General features: G+C 39.5%; 1 protein-coding gene across 2 annotated transcripts in view; it reads left to right on the forward strand.

Moving 5' to 3' along the window:
• NPAS3 (neuronal PAS domain protein 3) overlaps positions 1–12,955 on the forward strand; it is a 628,153-nt gene extending 615,198 nt beyond the window's left edge. For both annotated transcript variants that reach the window (XM_075103333.1, XM_075103334.1), the window contains 3 exons: positions 2,511–2,658; positions 5,783–5,898; positions 8,675–12,955. In XM_075103333.1, the coding sequence (XP_074959434.1) occupies positions 2,511–2,658; positions 5,783–5,898; positions 8,675–9,984 (1,574 nt within the window). In that variant the 3' untranslated portion in view covers positions 9,985–12,955. The remainder of the gene's footprint in view (positions 1–2,510; positions 2,659–5,782; positions 5,899–8,674) is intronic.
• The last annotated feature ends 2,827 nt before the right edge of the window (positions 12,956–15,782 follow it).

Raw genomic sequence — 15,782 nt, forward strand, 5'->3', positions numbered from 1 at the left:
TGTGTGCTACTCTGATGCACTGAATTCTCTTCCTTGAAAAAGGAAGCATCTTTTCCTTCAGAAATAACTTAAAAGGTTTTAATTTCCCCCTTTTTTCCATAGTTCTGAAATGAATGCTCTGTTTAGCTCATGACATAGACTTTTCCAGTGGTGCAACAACCAATATAAAAGGTACTGAAGGAGAAAGGACTGTCTAGGATGAAATGGACTGAAAAAGCTGGAGGATCTGGGTCATCATAGCTATCACTGTGCAGAATTGCAGCGTGCTCTTCAGTCACTGGCTAGTGACTCACCTGGTACCTGGACTTTCAAATGTGCCTTTGGGCAGTTGTAAGGATTCACCCTTTGGTACTTGTGTAGCATGGTAAACTCCTCAGATAAAAACTGTTATAAAGAAGATGACAGTATAATAAGTAGATACAAGTGCAGATAGATTTTACTAGTTTCTGCACGAACCTGTGGGTGTTCAGGTTTCCAGAAAGGAGCCAATATCACTCCAGACTTCCAGGCATATCAGTTTTACTGTCAGCTGGAAGCAGAGTATTTTGAATGTCCTATTTTACTGAAATGGAAAAGTCTACCATAATCTAAACTTACAACAGTACTTTTCTTCCCTTATTCTTCATAACTGATATTGTTTTCTAAAGTGGTATACAACATTGGTTTGACAGAAATGCTGGGTAGTCGGTTGTTCATATTTTATCTTTATTCTGCTGTATAATGTAGTTTTGAAGCCAATGAATTATCATAGCAGAATATTTAGAGCTTGGAATACAAAAGTAAAAATTAAGGGAAACTTATGGATCTCTGCTAGAAGCAAACCTAGTGAACTAGAGGTTGCTGAAAAAAACAACAGGACCCAGATCACAAGTATTTGTCTATAGTACAGCTGAACCTAACTTGCAGTTTACATTCACTTTATATTGCACTTTTTTACATGGATTTTTTTATTCAGTAGTTGAAAACTGGTGTGGGGATTGGGGCTCCCTCCAAGGTGAGAAACCGTCTGTGTTTTTGTGGCTGCTTTTGTAAATATCTTTTTCTGTAGATATCTGTTGTACATGGATTTAGATATAGATACATTCATATGTATAATTAGGGGTGTAGACATTTGGTTAACTTGAAAGCTCCAAACTGTCGTTTGTCACATTTATGGTAAGAACTTTAGCTGCGTTAAATACTTATTCTTTTCCAAAGTGACTTTTTTCTTTTCCCTCTACAAAAAAAAATCAAAATGTACTTCATGAAACTATTGTATATGAAGCACTTATTAGCCGTAATTAAATGGACAATATGAATTTACTACGTCTTTAGGACTCTGGCTTGTTCTGGTTTAGAGCAAGATGATTAATGCAAATACATATTACTTGAGATAACCATTTAGCAGCTAATTTAGCCAAATTTATTACAGCAGTTAGAGGTTTTTCATTTTAGCAGACGGAGACAAGGACATGACAAAAGCAGAAGGTGTATATGAATGCACACTGCCCTCTAGTGCACAAAGCTTTATGGGATTGGTGAGCAATGCAGAGGAGACTAAGTGCTCCAGTAACAATAGTACCCAGATTTTGTATAGTTCAGCCTTTCTTTAAAACCATGCTGCTCCCTTCCACTGAAAGATTTGAATTTCATCCCCTCCTCCTGACACTGAAGCATCAGATGCAAACCAAATCCATTTCAACTTGGCAAAATTTTTGCTAAAGTATTACTTCAAACATCTGTATATTTAAGCTTTCTTGCTGTGAGCATTTAATAACACCGTTTCACGTTACTGATTGCTTTTACTTGTTTCTATGTTTCCTAGCATATTTAAAACATCGGGGAGAGTTGTCACTCTTTGGCTCTAACCAAGCCATTCTGTGCCTCCCTTAGGCCTCTTTGTCAGTCTTTTGGTGGATTTACTTTGCTCTGGTAGAAAGTAAATTCTCCCAAGACTTTCCCCCCCACTGACCAGTGGAAATTCCGTTCATCTGAGAACTGTAAATTCTGTTTGACAAGATCAAAGAAACAGATGTATAAGTTCAGTGGTTGATATTGCCTGCAATATGGAGAAATGATCAAAGCAGCAGGGGTAGAGTATCTTCCCAAACCTTTCAAATATCCAGAATCTCAAAGAGGTCTACCTAGGAGCTATGAATAAATCACATATAAATTTGCCTCTTTTTTTTTTACTTTTCTTTTTTTACAGTTCGACATTGAGTGCATTGAAAATGTCCACACAGCAATAAGAATTCTGTGAACCAAAGAGATTTGTAGTTCTTTTTACTTTTTTCTTTGCCTAGAGTTTCTAAAAACAGATTAAACTTATACTCTAAAAACTTGTAAAATGTACAACTAGTTACACTGAACTTCAGGTCCTGTTTGTCGTCGCGCTCGCATGCTGCATTACCTGAAGGAAGCCAAGTATCCTCTGCTCATACTTGTGGCATGTTGTACAATGAAGATCATTTTACCAGAGTTCTAGCATGCACTATATCTTGCTTCTGTTTGTGTTTGTATTTTTTTGCCAGTGCTGAATAAGGGTCAATGTGTAACAAAGTATTACCGCTGGATGCAGAAGAATGGAGGTTACATCTGGATACAGTCTAGTGCAACCATAGCCGTCAACGCCAAGAATGCAAGTGAGAAGAATATCATCTGGGTCAATTACCTTCTTAGGTAGGTCTTCAAGTCACTTCTCTCATATGAACTGCTGTCTCTGTTGCTTGTCTCTGTTGGTGAGAGTTTTAGGAAAAAAATTATTGCCTACTGGAGAAAGTTACGGAGAAGAACTTTTTATATGGTCCACCTCAAAAACAGTGCCATTTGGTTATATTTATCGAGACATCTGTCATGTCTCAGTATGCTAGAATATTCTTGAATTATTATACTGCCTCAGTCTTCAAATAAACCCCCCACCATTTTATTGCATGCCTCCGCTGACCTGCAATCTACTCAACCTGAGCTCGAAGATAAAAGTGACCCACACCAACTTTCAGTGGTTGTGTTATAAAATTTGGCGTGAAGTGTTGGGCACTGATTTATTTGGTTATTGAAAATGCATGGAAGCAAACTTCTGGAATGCTACAAAAATGCATCTCTGAAAGGTATTTGCCAGTTCACTACAGAAAGAGGAATTTTCTCAAGCGAAAAGCCTTGAACTAATGTGTTGCTCCTGTAACCATCAGACAGTATTCACACTGAAAAATGCAAAATAGGATTTAAAAATAAAAGTAGCAATTAAAACTATTTTAAACAGAAATAGTAATAATAACTTGAATTAAAGTATTTTCCCTGAGAAATTCTGTTCTACCAAAGCCCAGGTATTTTTAAAGGACTGATTTCTGAGCTCAGGGGAAGATCAACAGTCACTGAGATACAGTGAATTATAAACCTGACCTTTCTCATCTGAAAATACCTTTCAACGCATTCTGTTTTGTGAAGATGTTCAATAAGATTGGGGGATTTTCTGTTTCATTCCAGAGCAGAACAAACAAACAAATAAAATTTGAAACCTTGAGATTGTCATGAAATGCAGTTGTCATTTTCTGGCCTGTTCTCCTTTTAAGTTGCTTGTCATGGTTTGTTACATTCCCTTTGATGCCATGAGAGTTCAGTGATGTCTAGGGGTCAGATTGTGGCTTATTACGCCAAGTCCAGCAAGCCCTGAAGAGGCTGTGCCTGCCTAAACTTGCGTGTTGAAATAGTTTTGATTCCCCTTTTGGGGAAGACAAGGAAGCAACCCCTGGCAGGAGAGCATTGAGGGATACCGTGGGGAAACCTTCCACAGCAAGGGAACATTCATTGGGGCTTGCATGTTCCTGTCCTGCTATGACTGAGCAGAGGCATTTCCAAATACATCCCTATCCTGCTACTTTTTGACAAAAAGTAGCATATTTTTGCAAGGGTGAGGCAGAATGCAGCATTTCACGGGGTCAGCTTAGGCATGCCAATTCTGAACTGGAAGTATAGTTTCACTGCCTTAGCCCTAACAGGGCCTCAAAAAGCTCATATTCTAGCTGGAAAAGTGGTCCATAAGAATTATGAACAGTTGCCTCTGTCCCCTTTGCTGCTTTCTAGACAATAGGTGAACCTAGTCCACAAACATCCCACAAAATTATTTTCTCTACCAGCAGCATAGTCCTAAGAAAAAAAGAAAAGCAGTGTGGTCTTCCCCAAGCTCCTCCCAGAACTTGATTTTTCTGCTGCATTCACCGCACTGGTCTGTTACAGAAAGATTAACTCCTCCACTGAATTTGTATTTTTAATTTAGATTTCTCCTAGTACTGGAATCCACAAAAGATCCAAATGTCCAAATAATGTTTTAATGACAGATCAAGACATAATTAGGTCTACTCTTAGCAGGAGTACTGGTCTGTATACATTTCCATGCATTAGAAAGTATGATTCAGCTGTCTGTAAAAGGATAGACTAATTATAGTGACAGGGAGGATTAATGCTGTTCTTGTTCTAGCAACTTGTTATTCACAGTGTGAAAGCCCTCAAACATCTTTTGCTTGGAGGGGGCAAATTTGGGGGCTGCCCTGGGATGCAACAGAATAAAGTCACTTTGTCAGGACAAAACCATAAAGATGATAATCGTAAAAATGGCATTTCATTCTGAACTGTGTGAACTCTGAATTTTCACAGTACACTGTAATAGGCTGAATATGGCCACACTGTCATCGTGATAGCGTGTCAGTCACCCCCAGTGCTGCCTCATATTGTTCTACGCAGCACTGCAGATTTTCTGCTCTATCACCGGGCTGGAATTTGAACTGCATAGAAATGCTCACCTATTCAAAAATGCCTAAAGACTTTGTTTATTTTCAACATTCCTATGCCACTTATGTCTAGCTGTGTCTGTTCCCCTGCCTTTTCACGATTTGGGAAAGGAACACATTTTAAAAGGTACAAACAAGAAAAAGCATAGGAGTGGGGTTTTTTTTCAGTTTCTCTGGTAGTGTAGCTTTTTTACATTGCAGTCATGTTCATTGCTAACAAGTCACAGGTGAGCACCACATGAGCAGATGAAGATATGATTATAATGGGTGTGTTGACAGTTCTTTATCCCTAACATATGCATCTTAACATGCACATGTGCATCTGTCATAGAGTGGTTGCTTTTGGTTTCTTGGTGATGTGAATGCATGTGTGCAGTGTTTAAAAATACATAACCTTTTTTATCTGTTTTTTGGCCACATTCTTTTGAGCAATGGTCCTTTTCTCTAGCCCTAACTGAGCACCTTCTTACTAACTTTATGTACAGTCTGCTTGATTAAAGTGTGGAAAACAAGAACATCGAGAAATACAGGTATTGAAAGGGCTCTGGCAAGGCTGATAGAGAACATTGTTACAGAGATAACTCTAATAGACATTGCCGGTGGGAGAGAAACAGATTGGAGAAGTTAAAACACCCTCTCTGTCCTTCCAGGCACAGTAATGGGATCGAAATCAAGATATTTTGTTGTTGGATGATTACACAGTGTAGCTTTACTGTTAGATATCACTCAAACCATGGTGTCCCACTTCAGTAAGGATGTTTTGATAGCTCTAAAACTTCACTAGAATCAAACGAGTTTTAGTACCTGGTCAATATAAGTATTTGACAGCAGTATTAAAATAAACCTTCATAAAATCCCTGCTGTGAAGCTCTGAGGAACTGAAAATGTATGTTTCTGTGTTTGCTCTGCTATTCTTCCTATCTGTGTTCTTTGTTCCTGAACTTTGATATGAAAAGAGGGAAAAAACCATGAAACTGCAAATCATCCAATTGTGTTTATATTTGCTGTCTCCTCTTCAGTAACCCAGAGTACAAGGACACTCCAATGGATATTGCACAACTTCCTCATCTGCCAGAGAAAACCTCAGAATCCTCAGAGACCTCTGACTCTGAATCGGACTCAAAGGACAACTCAGGTAACACACATGGTGTGCCTTTACGCCCGCAAAACGTTCATATCACAAGAGCCATGTGGTTGGCTTTCGAGTGCTTTTACTTCTCAAGGCTTGTTCCATTATAACAAAGAAAAAAAAGTCCTATTAAATTGAAAAACACTAGCAAAATCTTTTAATGACCTCAGTATTTCCACAGTATCTCCATTTCCTCAGTATTTCTCTTCACTCTGTGCGTGCATCCTTGCCTACATTGCACTGAACTAAGTATTTGATTTCCCAGCTAAGCTTCATGAACAGGTATTGTGCCTTGTGCAGGGGACCTGGGATTGTAACTGTTGAATATAATTCTAGTTCTTATCGTTCCAGAGTAGGCATATGTTCTGAAGATAAGCCTTTACTGTCAATCTTTATGACCCTGTTTCCTGTATAAATATATTTTTGAAGTCTCACTAGGGGGCAGTGAAGATTGCAGAATTTCAGGGTTTTCTTGGGTTAAAAGAATTATATTTTATTAGAAGGTATGGGTTCAAGCACTTGTTTCTAGGCTCTTAAAGTCTGGGACTGAAGCTGTTTTTTAAAAACTAAATGCACTTGTCAAACTCAATGTGTAAATTAGACCTACAGATGGTCCAGAGCACAGATGATTCACACATTCCCCATTAGTTTTAGAAGTGGTTACCTAGGCGTAGGTACAGATCATCTAGCTTTGTCAGGAGCATGGTTTCCGGTGGCCAAGAACTAAGGATGTTACTCTGCTGTAGTATGTGATATATATATTTGATTTTTCTCTCGTGTCTATGATAACATCCAAAAGAAATCTGGAGAAATGAATCACAGTGACATAAATCAAGTAAAAGCAAGAAAAGGATCAGACCTTAATATTATATTATATGATACAGCTGTTCTCTTTCATCTTTTGCCTTTATTTGTTCTCCTTTGGCAGCTTGGCTTGATGATTTAAGTCAACATTAAGCACACATATAGGCTTGTTGCCCACCATCACTGGGAATCTCTTCACCCAGTGCTTCCTTTATGCTGTCTTGTTCCCAAATAGCCAAGTAACACACATGTGGAGGACAGTTTGCATTTCCCATGTGCACTGTAAGTTTCTCCAAGTTAGAAGTGCATGTGCATTCATGACTCCTAAGGCTGATGCAGAGCAAGAGAGCATTCTTCAAAGGTACACAGATGTGTGCATCTCAGAAGGAGAATATATAGTAGCCTTGGAATACAGCAGAGGCAGAGGGGTATTTCTTACAAAAGAATTAAATAGAAACGCCAAAGGACCTGAAATTGGAACAGAATCTTGGATGAAACCGACAAGTTCAGTTCATGCTCTGATAAAATTCCAGGCAAATTTTGTGCAGCTTTAGACTACCTCACTCTAAGCTCACTCTTGTCCAGCTAGAAACCATGGCCTTAAAAGAAAGCATATTCAAAAAAAAAAAAAAAAGAAAAAAAATTATGGGAGAAATTCAGTCCTAGGTGCAACAAAAAGCTGGATGAAATTTAGGGGTTTCTGGCTGTTCCTTTGCTTCTGTGAGTTTCATTTTTCAAAAGGGAGGGTGTCTCTGCTGCTGGTGAAAGCAAACAGAAGTCCCACTGAGCAACTTGTGAAGTGCATTGCCCTGAATCCTCAGGCAGCTTCCCTGTCAAGCCCACCTTCTCCAGCACTTCTGGGAAACTGTTTGGTATTGACATGGCTCCAGGAGTAACAGATCTTTACAGGAAAACTGCCCCTTCCCCTCTCCCCCTATAACAAGTATATTGAAAAGGGTAGTACTTGGCTCTGATGAGTGAAAAAACACCTTTTATTTCCCAACAAAAGATTTCTGGCTGGACTGTAAAAGACGGGGTCTCCTGAAGCCCTTCATGACCTTTTCAAACATAGTATGATAATGGAGAGTATTCATTCTCAAAGCTGCTTTGTCTGTCTGAGTCCAGTGGGCTAGAGTGTTTAACTCCTCTGTATTAGAATTAGGTAAAAATCTAAAACACAACTAAATTAATTCAGGCTAGAAGACTGACAGCTTCTCAGTGCTGTAGCTGGGCTATTTTCAATGGCCCTTAGATGATTTGGATCAATCAAGAATTTAATTCACTGTCTGAATTTCTTTTTCTGTTTGTTTCTTTTTATTACTATTATTTGTTGCACTTCAAGGGAATATGAAAAGACAGTCTAGCAAAGTAACAAAATTGTTATAACTGGCTTATTCATTCAGATTTATACATGTATGACCTGCTTCTCCGCTCACACAGGAGGAAATCAGCAGTAATTCCACTGAAGTCAGAGACACTATGCCACTTTGAAAGTGGCAACAGTGAGAGGAAAATTAGATGAGAGGACTAGAGTCTTCATTAGTAAATAGTGCTACACCTGGATGCCTGCCCGCTGTAGGAGAACGTGGATGTGAAATAACAATCACCAGAACGTAACAGTCATAATGGGATTGTTCACTGACTTCTCTTTGGACGACAAAGCTACAATGCCATTGTGCTCACAGTTGTCAAAATTATTCTTGTCCAGTGAGCAGATGAAAAGGCCTCCCTCAGTCAAGGTGCAGGCCATATAGCATAGGCTTTTCGCGCATTAACAATCCTGAGTCAGAAAGATTCATGGTGACCAAAACTCTCCTAACACAATGTTGCAAAAACAATTGTGCCTCTACAGAAGAGAACGTATTTTGCCAAAAATGTCTACCGCAATCAAATCTCATTGGCAGGTTGAAATCTGGACTTGGATTATAATATTATGTTCCTGTTGCTAATGGTTTGTTTCACTTTCCTTTTGCTCCAGAGGACAATGAGAACTCAAAGTCAGATGAGAAAGGAAACCAGTCAGAAAACAGTGAAGACCCTGAATCCGACAGGAAAAAGTCAGGAAATCAGTCGGATAATGAAATGAACTGTAATGATGACGGGAACAGCTCCAGCAACCAGGACAGCAGGGACAGTGATGACAGCTTTGAAAACTCTGACTTCGAGAATCAAAAGGCCCCTGAGGACAGTTTTGGCACTCTTGGCTCTATGCAGATCAAGGTAGAGCGCTATGTTGAGAGTGAGTCAGACTTGCGGTTGCAGAATTGTGAATCACTGACCTCGGACAGTGCCAAGGACTCAGACAGTGCAGGGGAAGTAAATGCCCAGTCTTCCAGCAAACATCAAAAGAGGAAGAAGAGGAGAAAAAAGCAAAAGGGAGGCAGCATGACCCGGAGAAGGCTGTCAAGCACCTCAAGTCCAAATGGACTTGACTCAGCTTTGGTGGACCAGCCCCAGCTGCTCTCGTCGCCAAACAGTGCCTCAGTGCTCAAAATTAAAACAGAAATCTCAGAACCTATCAATTTTGATAATGATAGCAGTATTTGGAATTACCCACCCAATAGGGAAATCTCAAGGAATGAATCACCCTACAGTATGACCAAGCCCCCCAGCTCCGAGCACTTCCCTTCCCCCCAAGCCAGCAGTAGTTTACATGTCTCCATTCCAGACTCCGTTCTCACCCCGCCAGGGACTGAAAATACTGCCAGCCGTAAAACTCAGTTCAGCACCTCATCCAACTCGGCCTTGGCTCCTGTGTCCTCTGACCCTTTGTCACCCCCACTTTCAGCATCTCCACGGGACAAACATCCAGGAGGTCCCACAGCTTCCAACTCTTTGTTGTACACTGGGGATCTGGAAGCCCTTCAGAGGTTACAAGCAGGCAATGTGGTGCTTCCTTTGGTTCACAGGGTAACGGGAACCCTTGCTGCAACCAGCACTGCTGCTCAGAGGGTCTACACCACTGGCACCATTCGGTATGCTCCAGCTGAAGTTACTTTAGCCATGCAGGGCAACCTCCTCCCCAACACCCATGCTGTTAACTTTGTTGATGTTAACAGCCCCAGCTTTGGGCTGGATCCTAAAACACCGATGGAAATGCTCTACCACCACGTTCACCGACTCAATATGTCGGGACCGTTTGGAAGTGCTGTGAGCGGGGCCAGTCTGACCCAAATGCCTGCAGGGAATGTGTTCACAACAGCCGAAGGACTTTTTTCCACTCTTCCATTTCCTGTGTACAGCAATGGCATTCACACTACACAGACTCTGGAACGGAAAGAGGATTGAAATATGACCACATACTGTGTTCAGTGTTATACTCTGAGGCATAGACTATGTTTTAATTTAGACCTTTAATTCTAGCACTTTGAATTTGAGCAGGTCAGCTTATTCTCTCAATATGACGGTCCCCATTTCATTCCCTTTCTCTTTAACTTGACTTATTCTTTAATGTAAAGATATTTTTTTATTTTTGCCTTCAGAGAGTCGAAGTACCAGTTGCCTGCCATTTTGTCTTCTTCTAAGATGTGTGTTTTTTCCTTTGCATCTTTATTAAGATGCCTTTAATATGTGTATGCCTCTGCCATAGAATACTCAGTGTTGTGGTAAAGAGATTTTAAAGTGACAACCATTGGTTTTACTTCAAAATGATCTTGATATGATCAAGATTAAAAGAGACAAGCATAAACAATGTGCCCTGTTTGACTAAGTCAAATGAAAAGGGGTTTTTGTTCCTAATTCCTTTAAAAATAGGGGATAGTATTTTAGAATTTTATGCAGAGTTTAATTCTCTTTTTATGGTTAAGATTTTCTTACTTGCACATAAAATAATTTGGGTTCTTAAAAAGTTAATTTCTGGCCTGTGACTAGAATGTTAAAAAGTTGGACTAAATGTTAATTACTGAAACTTTAACTTAATTTCTAAAACCATGGTGCTATCATTTATTAATCTGTAATGTCTTCATACAATATGCAGCTTGTGGGCTGGGTTTTTTGGAAAGAATGTGTTCCGTACTGGTTTATAGTCGGGTGCTGCAGTCTCCTTGGTTAGTTAAGACAAAAGCCCTCATTAACATTTGCTGCAGGACTTAAAATTTTTTACCTCCAAACTAACAAGCATAGCCTCACATCAAATTTAAATGGGTCAGGAAGCCTTTTTCAAAAAGCGCTTAAAAACAAAAAAACTCAATTTAATTGACGCGAGGAGCAGTTTCTTAGGTGCATATTGTTTTGCTTTATTTTTTTCTCAGTGTAACTGAGGCTAATTTTACAACGTCAAATAACACTTCGGAGTAAAAAAAACCAGAAGAACTATTTAACATGTTTTGTTTTGGTTTTCATTTAATATTATAGAGGGAAGGTTGTAAATTTCTTTTTGTTCTTTGATTTGGGTATTTTTTGTTGGTTTTTTTTCCTTATTTGTAGTGTTGAAACCAATATGTTTTAAAACTAAAGAATGGGTTAATAAGCTTGAAATAGATAACTACAACTGAAAACTGCACATTAAGTAAAAGAAAAGAAATCTCCTATTTTGTCTTTGTTGCCAGAAATCACAGTGTAGTGTCAAACACTCCAAATGACTGTCAAATATAAATTCTTCTTCCACTCCATCTTTGGCAGCTGTTTGTTAAGGCATCTAATAACAGATGTGAGAACTGTAATGTGTACAATGTGTAAGTGTCCTTGGCTGTCAGTCCCATTGCAGTTTCAATGTGTGTTACTATATGCAGTATATACTAAGCTAATGTAGTTGTTTTGTCCTTTGTCTTCTCTGTGCTTTATCTCTAGTCCGGAGTGGTAAAGTCCCATTCCTGCAGTCCTAGTGAACCAGTGATTCTTGGGGGTTAGTGGTTTTTGTGTGGTGGCCTTCCTCTGTAATGTCACCTTATGCTGCTTCCACTGTCTGTATACCTTTTAATTTCTGCTGTTGCTTTGCTGTTGTGTATTCTCAAACCTCTCTCCCCCCTTCCGCTCTCCCCTCCTCTCCACGCCTCTCCCCTCTCTCGTTCTCTTGCTCTCTCGTTCTCTCTTCTTCACTCTCAGAGATAAAAGACTCTTAACTAGCTCAAGGTTAATGGAGCCATTTTTCCCACGGAGGAATTCTGGGTATGACTTACTCTTCCGGTGTACCCCACAATGCACTACAGAGTAATGCTCAGAGATATTAAGCAAATTGATGCCATATAGCCTCAGTTGTTAACATTCCCAGAGTCCCTTGTGCTCGAACTGTAAGCAGAGGGTGCATTTCTTTGGTTTTCTCCCAGGTAGGCTGGCGGAGTAATACGTAGAGCAATTACCAGTGAGATAGGAAATGCTTTCAAAGGTCAACCAGCATTGTTTAAGAAGGAAACTGAGCTTAGAATTGTCATGTATATTTGCTTATGTGTGCAATGCTAATATATTAACTCAGCTGTCCTTTGAATTTTTGATCACTCACTGCGTCGAGTCAATTCCTGGGGCAGCTTTGAATTTGAGAAGTAGGTCCAAGCCACAGCGGAGCAATAGTGAAAAAGGAATTGGACGCCACAAATTTATTTAACGAGCTTTTGAAGGTTCCATTGGAAGGATTTAAGTAGGTCTAAAAAAGGTGAGAAAGCTGATTGGGAAATTCAAAGTTTAATTCTGGAAGCTCTACTCTAGCTATGGAACAATCAAAGGAGTGCACCTCTCAGCTACAAAGAACAGCTAGACAGCTGTTGTTGTTTTGGTTTTTTTTTTATAAATGTTTCTGTGTTGTGTCAAAATGATTTCTGGTGATTTAAACTAACAGATAATCACAGCTGCTGTCTAAATCCATAGTGTTTAAAATTACAAAATGAAAAAAAAACTTCATTACCTGTGAAGACTGTGTCTGTGTTTTTAACTATTTCTTGTACAAATATATGAAATCTTTTATGAGGAGACTGGTGCCAAGTAGCTGAATAATGGGGAAAGGGATTCTGTTCGTATAAATCTTAGCAGTGTTACCAACTCTACAATATAAAAAAAATTAAAATGTTAAAAAGTGACAGCTATGGTACATTTATTTTGTGTTAAGCTAACCGAATCTAACTTCTTGAGTGCCTGGCTTATTTGAAACATTTTTTTCATTGATCATTGATAATGCTGCAAATCAGAAATGTACATACTTCATTTACAACAGGGTTCTTTTTATACTTTTGTAGATTCTCATACATGTCATACATGGTTGTCTTTATGTAACTTAATTTTTTTTCATCCCGCAGGTGCCATTTTCATAATAAACTTCTCTTGGATTTGTTACTATCTGGCATCATTTCTTTTACATATAACCATCCTGACTAATGAATGCTGGTAGTATTTGTTTGAGCAGGTATTTTTTAATTGTTTTGTTTAAAAAAAAAAAAAAAAAAAAAACAAAAAACCAAGAAAAAATAACCAAAAATCAAAGAAGATAAAGCTAGATTTTATTAACGCTGTTGAAATGAAGAAAAGAAGCTGTCAAGATGTAGGTTAAGAATGCTAATCCAAATACTACAACAAACTTGCCACCATCCTAAATTCTCAGCTACCCCAACTCATTGTCATATTGAGCATTTTTATGCACATTATCAAAGCTGAATAATGGACCTGCAACATTAACCACTATAGAAAGTGTGCATTTTTTCTTGATTAATGCACACTGGGAGAGGTCAACTTTTCTACATTAATCATTTAAAATGCACTTTATATTTTCATTTTTGTACTCAACAATGTTACAGTGAAACTCTTCAGTCACATTATATCCTATCTAGGCTGCTGATTCTTTTAAATGTGTACTTTCTTTCCCCAGACTGGCAACGTGTAAGTTGTTGGTGTCGTGTGGCTAGACTTTCTGCCTTGCAAACTGAGGACAGAAACATTTACCAGCGTAGAAAAGACAAGGCAAAAAGCCTTGACCTCACAGCTGAAGGGGAAAAAAACCCTCAGATATAGTTTTGGTTACGCAGACATCCACACACAGTGGCTGACTCTAAAAAGGGAACAGCCATCAGCGACTATGCCTGCATACGTTCTGAAAAAAGGTCCAGAGCAAGTGTGTTTGGTCTCTGCTTTGGAAAAGCAGGGAGAAGCTGTGCTACAGGAGATGCCACCCCAGGTACCCGTTGCTGTGTGCTGACTCTGGCGGTGGCTGCTGCACGTGCGAGGAGTGGCGGGGTTGGGGAGCGGGAGCCTTCTCACCCACTGCTCACGCAGTCTCGGCGTTTCTCCTTCATTCATTGGCTTTCTTTACAGAGCCTCCCCCACCTGCAGAAAAGATTTCCAGATTCCATATTTTACTTTGTTATTGCTGAGTATGCAATCTCTAAGAACACAAATTTTGGGCGTGTAAAATCAAGGCAGGGCTGCCCATAGCCAAAATCTGTAAGCAACTTTGAGTGCCCAAATCTTTTCTCTTCTGTATGTCCACTTAGAAATTAAAGCTGTTGGGCTAGTCATTCTGGGTCAGATTTTGGTTACTTTATAATACTGAGCAAAACTGCCTAATCAGTTGCAGTTTTCAGCACATCTTTTTAAAGCAAAAGATACACTCTGCTGAAGTAAGAGCATGTGAATCTGGCTTGCTGGGCTGATAAAACAAAAAAAAAGGCCAAAAAAAAAAAAGCACAAAAAATGTATGCAGTTATGGCTCAGTGAGCCAGCCCAATGGCTTAATAGCCTGAAGCCTGGCTCTTTGAGTTTCCGAGCAGTTCAGGATTCCCACTTCCCAGGCTCCAAGTACTCAGTTTGATATGTCTCCAACTTGCAGGGGGTAGAAAGGAGCAGAGGTTAGCAGTGCTGCTTTCAGCTCTGCTCACACGTTCCAGTTGGCAATGCATCTTGTTTATGAGGTAGCTAAGGGCACAGATGCCAACCGAGAGGAAAACGGAATTTAAATGGAGACTGGAAGAATGACTAGAATAAAGCTTAATGGAAGAATAACATGCCTGTTCCAAATAAGTGTTAACCAATATTAACTAAAGCCATTAATCCCAAGAAGGGGCTTGAGGGGGGCATTTCCAAGCTCTTATAAAGGCTTTTTAAACCTCAGCCGTACTGTCTATACATTGCATCAGAGCACAGAGTTGATGCCCAAAATGACTAGACTGTTCTAAGACTTCCAGTTGAACAAGAAAGTTTGTGCATTAAAGAAAATGATGGAAGGGCTGTTTCATGGAGTGGCTGGGTTTTTTTCATACACTGATGCTGATGGATCGATATAGCTCTAGGGAATGGATTTTGTAAATTATCTGTAGCAATTTTAAGAAACAAAAACAACCGCTTCAAAGGGTTAAATCCTTTGAAAAGGGTTCTTTGGGGTTGGTCTAGTTGCTATTTTTCACAATGTTTGCAGGAAAAAGTGTTTGCCATGCAGGAAGTTGGTCAAACTTTGTCAAGTCATTTCATCGAAGAACATGTCCTAAAACAACTGATCTCAGTAACTGCCATCTCTGGATATTTTGTTCCTGAACCACTTGTTTTGCAAGGTGATATATGCAGTTATCTAAAAGCCACCTGGAGAGTTGCAAAGGCAAAAGGGCTCTTCTGAAGCGTCATAACTCTGAAAAGTTACAGCGATAGAAAAATCTTTCAGGACTACTTAGATAGCTAGCCCTGACAGCTTGCACTGGTGCTGTTGCGAGGTGGTCACGTCACTGGAGTAACTGTGATTCCTCTGACAGCACATTTATTGTTATGATTCTAGGAACTGCATTAGTTTAAATGTGTCAGTGCTTCCAGAGGCATTTGCATAGTTTTTTTCCTTCTTGCCACTGTAATTTCTTTATTTTCATTTTAGGGCTGGGGGAGGAGGGTGGAAAGGCTGGATGTGCGTTGTCAACTAATTTAATGAACTGTCATCTATCCAGCGAGTTTACTGAGGAGCCTACAGAAATGTGAACAAATGGGGTGTCACCAGAGCCACAGATGCTCAGGTAAGATCAAACCATTTATAAAACATGCACATGCATGCACACAGACACACAGATCTGCTACCTCTGAAAGCCAGTTGGGCTTTCAGACTGGGCAGAGTAGTACCTGTGTATATATGCATAACAAAGTCCCTTTCTTCCCCTCTTCCACCTATTCCTTTATCTTTTCATCAGAAG

This window comes from Phalacrocorax aristotelis, chromosome 9, assembly GCF_949628215.1.
Source record: "Phalacrocorax aristotelis chromosome 9, bGulAri2.1, whole genome shotgun sequence".
NCBI lineage: Eukaryota > Metazoa > Chordata > Aves > Suliformes > Phalacrocoracidae > Phalacrocorax > Phalacrocorax aristotelis.